This window comes from Podarcis cretensis, assembly GCF_951804945.1.
Source record: "Podarcis cretensis genome assembly, chromosome: 1".
Taxonomy (NCBI): domain Eukaryota; kingdom Metazoa; phylum Chordata; class Lepidosauria; order Squamata; family Lacertidae; genus Podarcis; species Podarcis cretensis.
In genome coordinates this window covers 32318588-32334364 of record NC_137170.1, presented here as the reverse complement: position 1 = coordinate 32334364, position 15777 = coordinate 32318588, and the positions used below count along the sequence as shown (strand labels likewise).

The 15777-nt window shown below is 38.8% G+C and overlaps 1 protein-coding gene and 1 long non-coding RNA gene across 5 annotated transcripts in view; both read left to right on the top strand.

Moving 5' to 3' along the window:
- The window catches only part of YLPM1 (YLP motif containing 1), a 59778-nt gene extending 44547 nt beyond the window's left edge, over positions 1–15231 (top strand). For 3 of the 4 annotated variants that reach the window (XM_079971748.1, XM_079971750.1, XM_079971747.1), the window contains 4 exons: positions 5995–6046; positions 13078–13208; positions 14363–14544; positions 14835–15231. In XM_079971748.1, the coding sequence (XP_079827874.1) occupies positions 5995–6046; positions 13078–13208; positions 14363–14509 (330 nt within the window). In that variant the 3' untranslated portion in view covers positions 14510–14544; positions 14835–15231. Of the gene's footprint in view, positions 1–5994; positions 6047–13077; positions 13209–14362; positions 14545–14834 lie in introns of those variants that run through there. The other variant, XM_079971749.1, reaches the window with a different exon arrangement.
- Positions 6898–10929, top strand: LOC307214366. Its single transcript, XR_013837987.1, has 2 exons — positions 6898–6999; positions 7237–10929. It is a non-coding gene; the product is annotated as an uncharacterized lncRNA (long non-coding RNA).
- Positions 15232–15777: the final 546 nt, after the last annotated feature.

Below are 15777 nucleotides of genomic sequence, written 5' to 3'. Positions count from 1 at the left end.
TAACCAATATCAAGGTAAAACAGTTACTCAAGGTACTGGAAAAACCAGCTGGAAGCTACGAGCATCATGCCAGTGGAATGGCCTCTTTGGACTTTGATACATATTCCTGCTTTTTGGTGACAATAATTTGAACAAGCAAAGCTTAGGTGAACCTGACTGTTTTATGGAGACCATGTTTCTTTGATTATTCTCATGTGTGTGTGTGCGTGCACACACACACACGTATATGTATATGGAAATCAGCCCTGAGTGCTCACTGGAAGGACAGATCCTGAAGCTGAGGCTCCAATACTTTGGCCACCTCATGAGAAGAGAAGACTCCCTGGAAAAGACCCTGATGTTGGGAAAGATGGAGGGCACAAGGAGAAGGGGACGACAGAGGACAAGATGGTTGGACAGTGTTCTCGAAGCTATTATCATAGAATCATAGAGTTGGAAGAGACCACAAGGGCCATCGAGTCCAACCCCCTGCCAAGCAGGAAACACCATCAGAGCACTCCTGACATATGGTTGTCAAGCCTCTGCTTAAAGACCTCCAAAGAAGGAGACTCCACCACACTCCTTGGCAGCAAATTCCACTGTCGAACAGCTCTTACTGTCAGGAGTTTGACCAAACTCTGGGAGGCAGTGGAAGACAGGAGTGCCTGGCGTGCTCTGGTTCATGGGGTCACGAAGAGTCAGACATGACTAAACAACAAAAACATGTATATGTATATATGCACCACAAACAGCCAAATCCCAGCATCTGGAATTCAGTTGGCTTCACTGATCTGCCTGGAAGTTGAGCAGCAGTAGCTAGAGATGAAAGGAGATACCCCAGCAATGACTGGTAACATTTTGATATCTCTCAAAGCATCCAGCAACTGGCTCCTGAGATCTTTGGAAGTTCTGCTAATGGCAAGAATAAAAGTCTGGGTAACCTGCAAGACAAAGATACTGGAGGTTAAACGTACAACAAGATATAATTCCATGACTCAAATGAGTGAAACTTTATGATAGTGGATACATTTAAGTGGTGATATAATCAAAATGCTTCACAGTGTATATATATTCAGAACTCCTAATTCCTCCCTGGTATATTGGGCCAAGAGCCATTTTTAGAAGCTTGTTAGTGACATGTTTCAAGTTGGTAAATTGTTTATTTACTTTTCAAATTTTTTTTTTTTTAAAGGATAGAACGTTTACTGTAATGTATTTGAGTTTTATTTTAAATCATTTTTTGTTTACAGAACCCAAACAGGAATATAACCATTTTAAAGGGTTATAAAATGAGTGTATCAGATATATAGTTGATACATAATTATTATTATTTTGAGGGTGACATATTTATAGTATTACTGCTTGTGGGGAGGTCCATTGTGAATTATATGAGGACACAAGGACGTTTCCACGCTCTAGAATCGATGATTTCTATTTGTAGTACTTCATCATTGTAAGTATTTTTGCTGTCTTAATTTCAGTTCTAAGGCTTTGTACAAAAGTGGACTGCTGGTTGAGCTTCCTATTAAGCTGGAGCTTGGAACTCTAAATGCATATGCAAGGTGAACTATTTGGATGATATACTCCAACGCAAAGAGCAATGGTTTTGACTTGATGTTCATAGAGTATTCAGTATTTACCTCAGAAGGTGTAAGAGCTACAGATGCTCAAAGTCTGTTCATCTGGTATAGCCACTGAGTTCTCTTGTTTAAAAGTCTGCAGATCCAGCACCATCAGGTAGAATTTTTTTTTTTTTTGGGGGGGGGACAGATCTTCTACAGACCATGTAAAAGACCATGAGGATGTTGCCTTCCTCAGGAGGGTAGTCTGTTCCTGACTGTTTCCCAATAATCCCCTTCTGAATGTTAATGAGAAACAACTATTAGGATGAAGGATAGCAGCTATTAAAAATCCACACAAATGTGGTTTATACTGTTAAACTGAAAGTTAGGTTTATTGAGAACAGTTCATAAATATGTAGTCATCGATGCATCTGGTTTAGTCTTTGGGGCGTTGTTTTCTGCTGACTCAGTGAGGGACTGAGAGGACCAGTTTGGAGGTTGTCATTGTTCCTGAAGATCTTCAAACACCAGATGGATGGACAAATACCAAAGCTTGTTAGCCTAAGACTGACTTATGACCTTGGCAAAGGAAGGTCACCAGCGTCCTGGACCTTCCCCCAGCAACAGCACTTAAGCAGCTGCTATTCAGAAGCATACTTCCTCTGGCAGTGGACACAACTATCAGGGTCAGTAGCTCTTGATGGCATTTGTCTAATTCTCTTTTAAAGCCTCTCTTCTAAAGTTGGTGGCCATCACTGCCTCTTATGGATAGAATTCCATAATTTGTGTACTATGTGAAGAAGTACTTTCTTTTATCTTTCCTGAATCTCGAAACACTCAGCTTCGTTGGATGGATGTCCATGAATTCTGTTGCTATGAGAGAGGGGGGAGTTATCTACTTTCTCCATAACGTACATGGCGTAATGCACTTCTATCATGTTGCCTCTGGCTCAGCTTTTCTCTAAACCAAAGAGCCTGAAATGTTTTTAACCTTTTCTCACAGGGGAGATGCCCTTTAACATTTTGGTTGCCCTTTCCTGAACCTTCTCCAATTCTACAATATCTTTTTTGAGGATAGGCAACCAGAAAGGCACACGGTATTCCAAATGCGGTCGCACTATAGATTTGTGAAACGGCATTATGATATCGGCAATTTTATTTTCAGTTCCCTTCCTAACGATCCGAAGCATGGAATTTGCCTTTTTCACAGCTGCTGCACACTGGGTCAACATATTCACATATCCATCAATCTATGCACTACGACCCCAAGGTCTTGTTCCTGGTCAGTCAACACTAGTTCAAACTGCTTGAACATATACGTGAGATTTATGTTTTTTGCACCATCGTGTATCACTTTACTCTTCTTTACATTGAAATGCATTTGCCATTTTAGTCGTCCATTATCACAGTTTGGAGAGGTCCTTTCAGAGCTCTTCGCAATCTCTTTTTGTTTTAATGACTGTGAACATCAGCAAACTTGGCCTCCTCACTTCTCTCCCCTAATTCTACATTGTTAAAAAGTGCCTGTCCCAATACCAAATCTCGGGGGACTCTACTTTCTACAGCCCTCCATTGGAATAACAGTCCATTTATTCTTACTGTGCACTTTCTTTTATTTCACCACTTCTTGATCCACATTTTCTGATCCACTATGACAATGGTTTGAACCCAAAGATGCCAAGCAAAAGGTACTTCTCCTTACACAAGGGAAGATACTACATATGTTCAGCACTTCTCCCTTCCCATTGCAGTCTTTCCATGCTTATTTCATGCCCTTCCAGAGGGTCTCCAAACCCTCAGGAACTGCTTTTCTTGGTGTGCAGAAAGTTGCAGTGGAGAGGGAAGCCCCATTTTGTTAGAAGAACTCACAGGTAAGGTTCAGCGCCATTGAAAACAGCTTGAAGAAATTTGGCCCAATGGCTAATAGCTGGGAAATATTCTAAATACATAGGGATATTGCGCCATTTGAGAGGTTCTTTGCTTTTCATTCTTGAAATCGGAATTACTCCATTGGTGTTATGCCATTTCTTTATAGCAGAAGTGAGGGCCAAATTACACACTATACAAAATTTTGTGTACATTTCCCTCAATTTGTTTTGTAAGGAAAAGCAACAACCGGGGCAGTATTTCAAAAGGGTGGGTGGAGAAGGAATGAGAAAAGCAGTTGTGGGGCTATCAGAAGAAGAAAGAGTTCCTCCTCTGCCTTTTTTCACTTCTGTCTTCGGCCTCTGTTGTTTGCTTTTCATGGTTTGAACTAAGGATCAGATTAATAACATTCTCACAGAAGCAGTAAACTCCTGAATTTCTAAAATGAGGAAACTAAATGTACTTATGGAATTCAGACTCATTCATTGGATTTATATGAACTGAATTACCTATAAGGGTTTACAAGGTTTGTTTATTTAAAATATTTATATCATGCTTTATTATATAAATAATCCAGACAGGTAGCAACATGGTCAATAGAAAGAGCACAGTAAAAACCAAAGCAAAAGTACGCAGTGGCAGAACAAAAATAGAGAACATGGTCATTTCAGTGGAAGCACGGGACTATGGAATAATTCATATATGAGAGAACAGAATCACCGGGCTCCAAATGTCTTCCCAAAGAGTCAAGTTTTTGACTAGCACCTGGAGGCATACCGTTTTGGGGCTAGATGATTCTTTCTGGGGAGAGCATTTCATAGAACTAGCAGTACTACTAAAAATTTGGTGAACATTCACCAAACTCGTTACCTATCAAGCGTCAAACTTTGCATTGTGCATGCCCTTGAGGTAGTACTTACCAGAGATACATTGGCCTTTAAGATACATAGGGCCCAAGATGCGTAGGGCTTTAAAGGTAAGAACAAACACCTTGAACTCAATTTGGAAACCAATCAGCAGACAATGCAGATCAACCAGTACTTGGAATAATATGCTCTGACTGGCTCGTTCCTGCTGGCAACCTGGCTGTGGTATTTTGCACTATTTAAAGTCTTGGGACACTTTTCAAGGGCAACCCCATGTAGCACGGGTTACAAAGTTTTGTGGTGCATAAATGACTACAACCAGATGTGAATTTTCCAGGGAAGGTAGCAGCTGGTATAACAGCCTAAGTAGGTAAAAGACACTCCCAAGTCACAACCTTGAAAATCAGCACTGGATCAAGGAGCATTCTTCATGCTACAAACCTGATTCATCAAAAGGAATGCAGAGTACATCCAAAACAGGTTGTACATCTGCTTCTAGATCAGGTTTTCTACCAACTAACTGTACATCTGTCCTATCTGGATGAAGTTAAATGTTTGTTATATTCAGTTGAGACACACCGTTCACATAAAATCTTAACAAAGAATGATTGTTAGAGTTGTACTTTTGTTATTACAGACTTTCACTTTGGTCCACTTAGGGCCCGTGCATGTGTGTCGGTAGCTGAATGGGGCAGTCTTGTTCACAAAACATGTGTTTATTTCTCAGTACCGCTTTCCAATCCAGCAGCCCGGGCTGCATAAACATTGTTTTCTTTACAAAGCTGAAATAGTGTCAGCTGCTCAGGAGAAAGAACAAGCACTGTATTCAGTCCCATTTGCTACCAAATAGCTGGTTGATGGGATTTCTTCTTATTTTTGAAAAAGCAAGTTACTCATGAAGTACTTCAGACATGCTCCGTTGGATCGGAACCAGACTTGTTTAAGTTCACACATTACACTTGGCATTACATCTGTGACTAGCACCATATAACATAAACATCATCAAACTCAAGCTGAGCATATGGAAATATCCTCATATATAAAATATAATCTAAAGGAATAAAACTGGATTTGCACGGCATTTTTATGTTCTTTCATATTAAATATTTGTGCCATTATAAAATTGTTTAATAAAAATACACTATGTAGTCGGAACACAAATTGCGGAATTCTTCTGTACGGTTGAAAAAAGATACCTATTTCAGAATAAATAATTTGATCCTATGTTTGTGGAAAATACTCTGGAAAGAATGCAAATAACAATGCGTAAAACTCTTTACTCAAACCCTAGAACCTCTTAAGCCTCCTTCCTGCTCCACCCTCTCTCCCTCCCAAAAATTAGGGCATTATGATGCAGCACACAGAGTTGGGGGAATCTGGAGAGCCATGATGTACATGGGTCTCTGTGACTTGTCACAAATATACTTCAGATCATGCCACATTGAGAAGTATGTAATATGTCTTTCTACTGTTGTTGCTATAAACTGACTCAGGAGCCCTTTATTTACTGAGAGTGATATCTTGCACTGGATATGATGGAATTATTATTATTATTATTTTTTGCAGTGGTTTGCATTTTAAAAAACATTCTTCCCATTCACAGTTCTCATTCAGGTAGCCCTAAGGAAACGTTTACAGTATAATGCTTTTGCAAATTAAAATGTATGTTATGTCTCTTATCTCTCTCTAATCCTTCGAGCTTCTCTCTGTATATGATTTAGGGTTACATTCCGAAAAGCAAATGGGAGATGGATACTTCTGAAGCAAAACTAGGTGGGTATTTCATTTCTTTTTTCCAAGTAAAATATATATGACAGTATTTGCACATCTCTTGTTTGCAGCTCTGAACACTTGCCTAAGGCAAAATGATATGAATTGGGTATGCCATTTCTGAAAATACAAATATCTCTGAGCTGTGTAATATGCACTTACCTTTTATTGTTGGAAAAGGTACAAATAATCGAATCCTTTAACTTGTAGCTTTTTGTGTGGTTTGCGTAATGATGTTACTTTTATTCTAGCATTCAAATAAGTGAGTTGCATTTGCATTTCCTGCTGAGCTGCTGAGGATAATAGAATCAATTTATATTCTTCTTTACACTATAATTTTATTTACGGGGCATTTATATTAAACTGATTAGTTTTCATATGTTGCTCGGCATTATGCTTTGCTTTAGCATAGTTGGGAACAACAAATGACCGCGAGCATGTCTAAGTACTGTTACTAGAAAGTTTGGTCAACTTGTGATGACATCAAGTGTCAGTTCGTTCTTTACATTTAATTAAGCCTCAATACTTCTGAGTGAAGATATGAAGCCCATACTTCATCTTGTTTCTGTCTTACGTTTATTTTCAACCATCTTATTTAATAGCATGCTTCCTCTTATGCTACTGCCATAATGCAGTAATTTAATTGACCAGCCTAAGTAATGCATCAAAAAGCCTTGTAGAAGTGCAGCTTTTGTTTCATAGGATTCATAGGAATAAACCTTATTCAAAAGGAAGTTGGCCTGACCATTGAAATCAATTTTATTAGCACATTTGTGAAATAAATAATCAAAGAAATAATATATACATAATGCTGAAAAATACGATGTATGTTGGCATAAAGGAACTCCCATTACTTTTCAGTTTCTCTGTTAAACAGATTGAATTAAACCATTAGTGCTGCTTTCCAGCATCAGTCTTGAAAGCTTTGCTGGACAAAATACTAATAAAGTACAGTGGTACCTCAGGTTAAGTACTTAATTCGTTCCGGTGGTCCGTACTTAACCTGAAACTGTTCTTAACCTGAAGCACCACTTTAGGTAATGGGGCCTCGCGCTACCGGAGCATGATTTCTGTTCTCATCCTGAAGCCAAGTTCTTAACCTGAAGCACTATTTCTGGGTTAGCGGAGTCTGTAACCTGAAGCGTATGTAATCTGAGGTACCACTGTACCCCATTCCCTTCATTGTAAAGTAGAACCTCGGTTCTCAAACCACTTCATTCCCGAACATTTCGGCTCCCGAACGTCGAAAGCCCAGAAGTAAATGTTCTGGTTTTCAAACATTCCTCAGAATCTGAACGTTCGACTTCTGATCTGCAAAAAGCTTAGCTGTCAGCCAGCTGGAAGCCGCGCCTCTGAATTTGAATGTTTCGGAAGTCGAACGTCCTTCCAGAGCAGATTACGTTCGGCTTCCGAAGTTCCATGATAACTTTAACTTCCAGGATTTTAGGTACTGCAGGCATATTCAGCATTTGTCTACGTATTTAAAGCACTGATAACCTGTCTTTTATCACAACAGTCTCAGTGCTGTAAAAGTCAATGTAATACACAATGGCAATACTAAAGTTAAAAAATCATCTGAAACAGTAAATAAAATCATCTATATTAAACTGTAGAGCAGATATCTATATCAGTCTGGGTTGGTGTCAATCATACAACACAGGAAAGGGGTTTCCATAATCAATTTAGAATTGATTAATTGAACATGCTATCTGAGAAGCTATCGCTCTGCTTTGGATTACATTGAGAGTATGTAGCATAAGCTGGAAAACAAAGTGTGTGTGGTGACCCTTGAGAGTTTGAATTTGAATATTGGTGCATGCTCACAAGACATACACACACAGTGTATACGCTCATACTCAGTGTTAGGGTGTAGTATAAAGAGACTATTTCATTGCTTGTACTATTTGCATAAAATAGCCTTTTCAGTTGTGGCACCTTTTCTGCTGCTAAGTTCTGTTGGATGTGCTATTGAAATCTCAAAAGAGCATCATAAATTCCTAATATCAGCCAAAATCTCATGCTGGAGAGCTAAGTAGTTGAAAAGAATCTACCCAATAAAGTCTTCACATGCAAGAAATGTATATATTACTGTCTCTAATTCAGTGTCATATTTTGTCATACCTGCGTAGTGTAAAATCTTGATGGATTTAACATGGTTCGTAAATAGTTACATGATTTTTTTATGGCAGTGCGTGCATTTTGACCTCATATACTCTTGTATATCTGACTAACTATAGTAACTATAGTAAGTTTTTCCTTTTGCATTCAGCAATTAATTTTATATACAAACGCATAATTGAGAGTTTTTACATATTCAGTCCCTGTTCAAGTTCAGAGAGTGTTCCTTACTATCGTCTCAGTATTATAGTAGTTTCCTGAGCTTTCAGTCCATTAGGTTAAATTAGATATTTAGTGACTTGGAACTGGTGGCCAAGGTTTCTGATGGTAATTCTGGAGGTGCAGAAACAGGAGATAGCAGTACATTGTGATTTTCATAGAATACATTCAGATGTGCATACTACATTCAGTGGGGAGTAAATGGCAGAATAATATAGGAAACATCCCTTTCTTACTCTGTACCTGGGGGTTCCTGTAATTTCTAACTGTTGCTCTGTAACAAATGGTAGGAAACATCTGTCTTACCGTGTTGCCCTTATGGTTGGGTGGACACCAAATAAGGTGTGTGTAGATAAGTTCATGAACTGATATGTTGGGGTCACATACTCACTGTAGAGGCACAATTTGTCTTTATGTGACTGTTGTGAACAAACCAATAGTCTTATAAGAACATTGTATGTAAAACCTCCAGCAGTAACATTTTTTACGTAAGGAAGAGTCCTACATTAATTTACTTTTAAAATGTTAGTGCTTCAGCTCTCAGCTTTGATTTGAGGCAGCTTCCAAGGGTATTGAAATTCACGTAAATAAATAATTCAGTCCATTGTCGAAACATAACTGTCGGCAATTGGGGTGATGGGGGTTAGAAGCAATTTTAACAATCTCTCAAAGCAGTTTTAAGACAGCCATGAAAGCAAAGGTAATAAAGGGTGTGCAAAGAGGCAGTGCCTTTAGCTGGCATCTTGAAAGTGGTCGAAGGAGGGTACTAAGCAAATGGACATTAGAGGGAGCTCTACAGATGGTGCAATGAGCCAGAAGGCACCACCAATGTTGCCCTCCATGTCAACTCAAAGGTAGGGGCATGCTTAGTAGAATCTGTGAAGACAATAACTGGGCAGGTTTGTTAGGGAATAGGCGGTTTTTCAGCTAACCTGGCCCCAAGCCAATGCTTTAGAGCTCTATAAATTAGAGCCAGCATCATGAATTGTGCCTAGAAACAAATTGGAAGACAGGAAACCTCTTTAAGTGCTGTTGAGAATGTTCCTTCTATTAGTCTTATCGATTCTAGGTAAGACTTGCCACTTTGTTCTAAATTATTTGAAGTTTCTGGATGATCTTGAAAGGATATCTCACTTAAAGCAAATAGCACTGATCTAATCTGGAGGTTATCAAGGCATGCATAACATAACTCTGGTCAGAGCTTGTTTTTCAAAAAAAAATGACCACGGTTTGTGTACCAAGTGAGGTTGCTTAAAAGGTGCTATGAGCCATGAAGGGTACTCAAGTTATCTGCAAGACCAGACCTAACAACACCAGGCTGCAAACCCAATCCTTTAGGGTGAATTCAAGCCCACCAAGAACTGTCCAAATCCTTTCTTGCTCAGCTACATCACCAGCCAACAGTACTTCAGTCTTACTTGGCAGTGTTTCTTGCTACCAGTTCCTGGGTACCAGCAACAGGGGTGGGGGTGGGGCTTTTGGCCTCATGCCATTCTGGTGGGATTCCCTGAAGTGTCTGGTTGACCACTCTGACAAAAAGAATGTTTAACCTTTCATCTGATTAAATCTAATCAGAAGGTCTATCTTTATTTTTCCAACCTCTTTCCCAATTTCAAACACATGTTCAGAGCTTCTGTAGTCTATTTTGATGTAGATGGAAAGAGAATCGTGTGTCAAATGTTAATACTGATGGCAATTCAGACCAGGTCTGCCAGTGACCTCTCTCAGTCATTTCAGATGCACATTACACAGCAAAGAACTCAAGATGGATATTTTTGGAACCCTGTAGCATAAATTCCATGGAGCAGAGTACCTTTCAGAACTGATTGGTCACATAGGAACAGAAGCACAGTCCCTCCCGTTCCCAACTTAACATACCAGAAGTACCATGGCCAGCGATATTCATAGTTGACATACCCACCTCCCATCCCTCCTGGTGAAAGTTATTTTACGAGGGCAACTTAGAAAGAAAATCATTTAGGTAGTGTAGGAATACTGCTCATCATCCCAAGTTGCTCTGAAACAAAATGCTGTTGAATGTTGCGATATGATCCAAATGTTTGCCGCTGTGAGTGCTCCCTCATAAACCTCAATGAAATGTCACTGTGTTAGATTCCTGATTCATAGATATATGTAAAACGCTAAACCTTTTATTGTAGTAAATGTTGCCTATAACATAAAATGCTGCATTGGCATTCATCTGAATACTATGTGCCTGAAATTTTCTTGCATACCTGCTTCCAAATGAATTATTACCTCAGCTAAAAATGTAACTGCTGCTAAGTGATCATGAGTCCATCTAACAACTTCACATCTGCAGTGACTCTTTTCATTCATTTTTTTCCACGTTATTTTGGTACCAAATCAGACTTCATGGAAAACATAGATCTAATGTTCTTCTCCACTGTTTTATAAAAATGATGTGTGAAATGGCTATCACTATTGGCACCTTATATCTTAAGCTGTTCTTTGTTTATTTTATGTTTATTGAGGTAAGTATTTGTTGAATTTTGCATTTTAAGGTTCACATCACTTTTTTCTTTCCTCGTGGAAATTTATTTTACAAAGAAGTTAAATGCAGGCCACAGAAAGAACACCACACATAACAATGCAACGAGGTCACTAAAGCAGTGAAAAAACCTCAGTGATTGGAATCCTCATTGTTCCATGGATGTGCTTGTGGAATAACTACAGAAAAAAGCTTAAGCAGACGTTTACTCACTATAGCATATTTGTATAAGACATACGCATCATGGTCAGAAAAAAATACAGCCATATCAATGTGAATGGCATTTGATCAGAAGCTTGAAGGGCTTCCATATTGGAAATAAGCAGGAGAAATTGTGCCGTAATACCTTTTAAAATTACATCACATTTTAAAAATACACCGTGAAACGGAACAAAATATTATGAAACAGGTTGCTGCATGAACAAGGACTTTTTGTTCAGTACCTCTTTCTCACTTTTCTATTGCATACATGATTCATATCCCACCTGAATGAGGGAATAAACTCTTCTATGTTGATGATCAGATATGCCAGTTTATGCTTTCATTCAGAACAATTTGATTCCTGGATGAGTGTCCAAGGAGCTGCATGAGCTGCAGCAATTTTCTCCCCTCCTATAGCCCCACCCCCAATGTTGCTTTGAAGATGGGGTGATGTTCTGGAACATGTTTTCATGCAACATTGAAGAATGACATATGGAAAGAAAAATCTGCAACGTATACACAAGCACATTTTGGCTCCTGGCCCTCTTTTCTACAAGTTCCAACATATCTTATATACTTCTAATCTTAAATGAATATGTAAAGATATCTGCTAACATGGCATTTATACATTAATTGTTTCTAGACTCTTTGATAGAAAATGTTTTTTTTTCCTGAGCAATGTTGAGCATAACACTCAGATTTCAAAACACTTCTATTATTGCAGAATGTTAACAATACTTATATCTGACTACTGGCAGATGGTATCTTTGGAGCTGTAACTGCCATTTTTAATTGGATATAGTTAACATGTTTAACTTTTAAAAACAGGTTAATGTAAGTGTAGCTAAATAACAGATAAATATTATCCTTCCAAATAATGTAAATTTTATAGCATTTATCATCATTCAGGCTGGAAGTAGTTCCAGCAAGAATAGAAAAATGGCGTTTAGATTATTTGAATGGAATTTATTTAATACTTAACACTTTTGTTCTGATTTACAGAAAATTCTTTTGTAATTTGATGTTAAATTAGATATAGCTGCTACTTTGGTTCACTGGATTAATAAATAAGCTAATTTGTGCAGTTCTTTAAATTGATATTTTCTGCTTTCTGGCAAATAGGCAAGGCAAAGCTCTGTCTACAAACAGATAGTTTGAGGTTTGCTAATTTTTAATAGCAATCTCTGGGAACCATTTAGACAACCTACAGCATTAAACATACTGTTGTACACTTAAAATAGTTTGGTGTAAATAATTTTAAATTGTGTAGTACGTTATTTGAATTGTGTAGTGCATTATGAACCGGGGGGGGGGAGGGTGAGCAAATTATGTATATAGAAAATATTTGTGAGCTCTGACACAAATTTCACCTATTCATAACAGTTTGCTTCTCGGCAATAGCAACTGCTTCCTAATAATACACATTTTTAAAGATTAATGTTCAGGAAAAATTGACCACACCAAAAGTTTATTAGAACAGTAATACTGAACTTCACATGAGGACAGTCATATCCGTTCAAGCAAAGGAAGAAAGTGAGAAACTGCTTGTGGGTTTAATTGTACTTGACTCCAACACAGGCAGTTCAAAAGCCGTCTTATAGTCTTTCAAAAATAAATGTAGATATCTGGCAGGTGCACTGGTACGCATTTGCCACAGCGTTGGCATAACACAAGGTATTAAAAACTTCCTTTAGTATTTAAATTTGTATCGTTTTCAAAAACATGTTCAGGTATCACTACATTATATGGCCTGTTGTATGATTATCCAGCACAATTTTTTCTCCCAGATCATCACAGATTGATTCTTCAAAAAAGTGACAATGGGTTTTGCCATTTTGCTCATGAAGACACCCAAGAACTTGCATATATCACTGCTATAAGATAGCAGCTTGCCCTTCTGAAAGCATTCCCATGCATCTTGTTTGTATTGGGCATTACACAAGTGTGCTTTTCCCCTTTAACCCTGAGGCTGTATGTTTGTTCTCAGACAAATTGGATGGCTTGCGAACTGGTGCTAAGAGGAAGCGTGATTGGGAAGCAATTGCCAGCAGAATGGAAGATTATCTTCAGCTTCCAGATGATTATGATACCCGTGCTTCTGAACCTGGAAAGAAGAGGGTAATAAAGTAATTTTGGTTTAATGTCTCAGAGGGTCTCACCCAGAAAGTTTTCCCTAAAGCATGAACTATATGTTTAGTTCAGCTAATCTATGTCTGGAAGCACTGTGGGGCCATTGCTTTCATTTTAATGTCCATTAGATTCAATTTCTCTTCTCGAAATTTTCTTCTAAAAATCCATATCTTGTCATGCTCCTGTAAAAACAGGGAAAATAGCAAAGCTTAGTAGTACACATTTATAGCTAAAGGCAGCAGAGGCTACTTAGTAAGAAGATGAGGAAACAGTAAATAAGTAGGGAAATGGAAAATATGGAGGTATTTGGTAGATTTGCAGTATGGCTTGAGTACACACATTAGAGCTGTCCTGAAGTTTGTACAGGTTCCCTGAAGAAGGATTGGTTCCACTTAGTGCTAAGCCAAATTTTAATGATGTTTGATTTTTTGTGCCAAACATTGGAAGAGGGTGTGGGGACACAGGAAAAACCCTGCACTTCTTTCCACATATTCTTTCACTTTCGCACCTGCATCCGTTGTGGTGGGAAGGGAGCACATCCTCGTTGCCTGGACAACTTGTTACAGTGTGCTGGCAGTTTCCTTGTCCCATGCATCCCATTGAAAGTAATGCCATGCAAATAGAAGAATCACATCTGGACATCATCTGCACTCCCTTACGGGAGTAAGACCCACATTTGGATGTGCATCTTTATACATATCCCCTTCCTGCCCAACTACTAAACTAAACGCAAATGGAGCCGAGCGAAGGAATGTCATCTCTCTTGTCTTGGCAACTGGGACAGGTTCACTCTTTTCCCCCAGCGAATTCCTTGTGAACAGTTTCGCATCTGCTGAAGAGGGGGCAAAAGTCTTCGTGAAAGGCTCCCTGCTTTGCACATTCAGAGCACTAGCTCCTATGCTCTTCGGAAGAAGATGTGGGATCTAAATTTAATAAATAAATATGACACTAAATAAATTCTACTTGCAAACTTGTGAGGGCCGCAAATCTTTGAGCCTTCTAGAATGCTGAACCAGTAAAGTTGCCTTCCCTTTTTCTAAGTTGTCCGAAGCTTTCGCTGAGCACAAAACCGTATTATTGGCAAAAATGTCTCGCTTCGTTTTCTGGAACTGAGTATCATCCCAATGCTGTGTTCTTCGTAGGTAAGGTGGGCAGACCTTGAAGAAAAAAAGGATGCAGACAGAAAGAGGGCCATTGGTTTTGTGGTGGGACAAACGGATTGGGAGAAAATCACTGATGAAAGTGGTCATTTTGCTGAGAGAGCCCTCAATCGCACAAAGTACATCTGACGCAATTTGTCAAGTAGAATTTTTCTACCTATGAGGTAAGAGCTCCTGTGTCTTGGTGAGTTTTTGAGAATGACCTAAAGAATGAACAATGATAGCGTTCTCTGCTCGGTAATAATTTGGACATTAGGGCATAGATAGACTTGTCAGTTGTGCATGTCTGTTTGATGTCCAATCTCCTCTATATGATGCATGGTAGCTGGAGGGAATTGGAATGCCACAGTTCAAAAAATTGAGGGAAAGCCTGACTACTGATCAGCAGTCTGCTTTTTTCTCACAGTCCCCAAAACTTAACTACTTTTCTGTAACAGTTTCCTTTTCCCTGCAGGCAGTTTGCTTTGATGAGAACTGAACACAGGGTGACGTGGAACTTGTCATTCGCCCTCTGGAGAGTTGTGCGGTTCCTTTCTTTCGAAACTTCATTTTTTTTGTGTTCTTCCCTATTGCATTCCTTGGAATTCTACCTGGTGATATCCAGCACCCCCGAGTTATATGGAGCTTGCATCTAAATGTGAAAGGTTTTTGTGTTAAAATTAGTAGTTCTAGCTTTTATGCGTGCAGTAGAGTGGAAAGATGAGGCCATGGACATTTCTTCTTCTGTACTGTCGCAGAATGTCAGCATTACAAGTGCATTGTTGCTTTGTGGCTGTTGTTATTTTTTACTGTACAAACTTTGTAGTTTATTGTACTAGAAAACAGAACAATAAACTTTCACTACGAACCTAGTGAATGACTTAGTCGACCATATATTATATAGGCTGCTCTATTTTGTGTGTGTGTGTGTGTGTGTGTGTGTGTGTGTTTGTGTGGTTTGCTTAAATAGATGATCCCTTCAACTCTTTGCGGAATGTCGGAGCCCTTGGTCATTAACATGTTGTGTTTCCTTATAAACTTCCTGTTCAAAACAATTTTATTCTTCACACACAAAATTAAATGTGCACACTAATGCCAGAAAGCATTAGTGTGTGCATGGAGATTAAAAGCCATTTCAACTGTCCGAAGAAGAAGGCTTTATTTTATGTTGAAGAGAAAATGATTTGCCTCAGGGAGGATGGTCAAGCGATTTTACATACAATGTTCTCTCTGTCTTGTTACATGCTCCGTTTTGCATGCTTGCTAACGAACAAATGCAGTGAACTGCTTTTGTCCTTTTCGAGTTCCAATTCAGTGGTTTGTGTTATGAATTATATGGATGGAGAAGGTGCCAAATCGTTTGAATGAGACCATTGCTATTTTAGTTTTCTTTTAGAAAAAGGGTGGTGGTCTTGAAA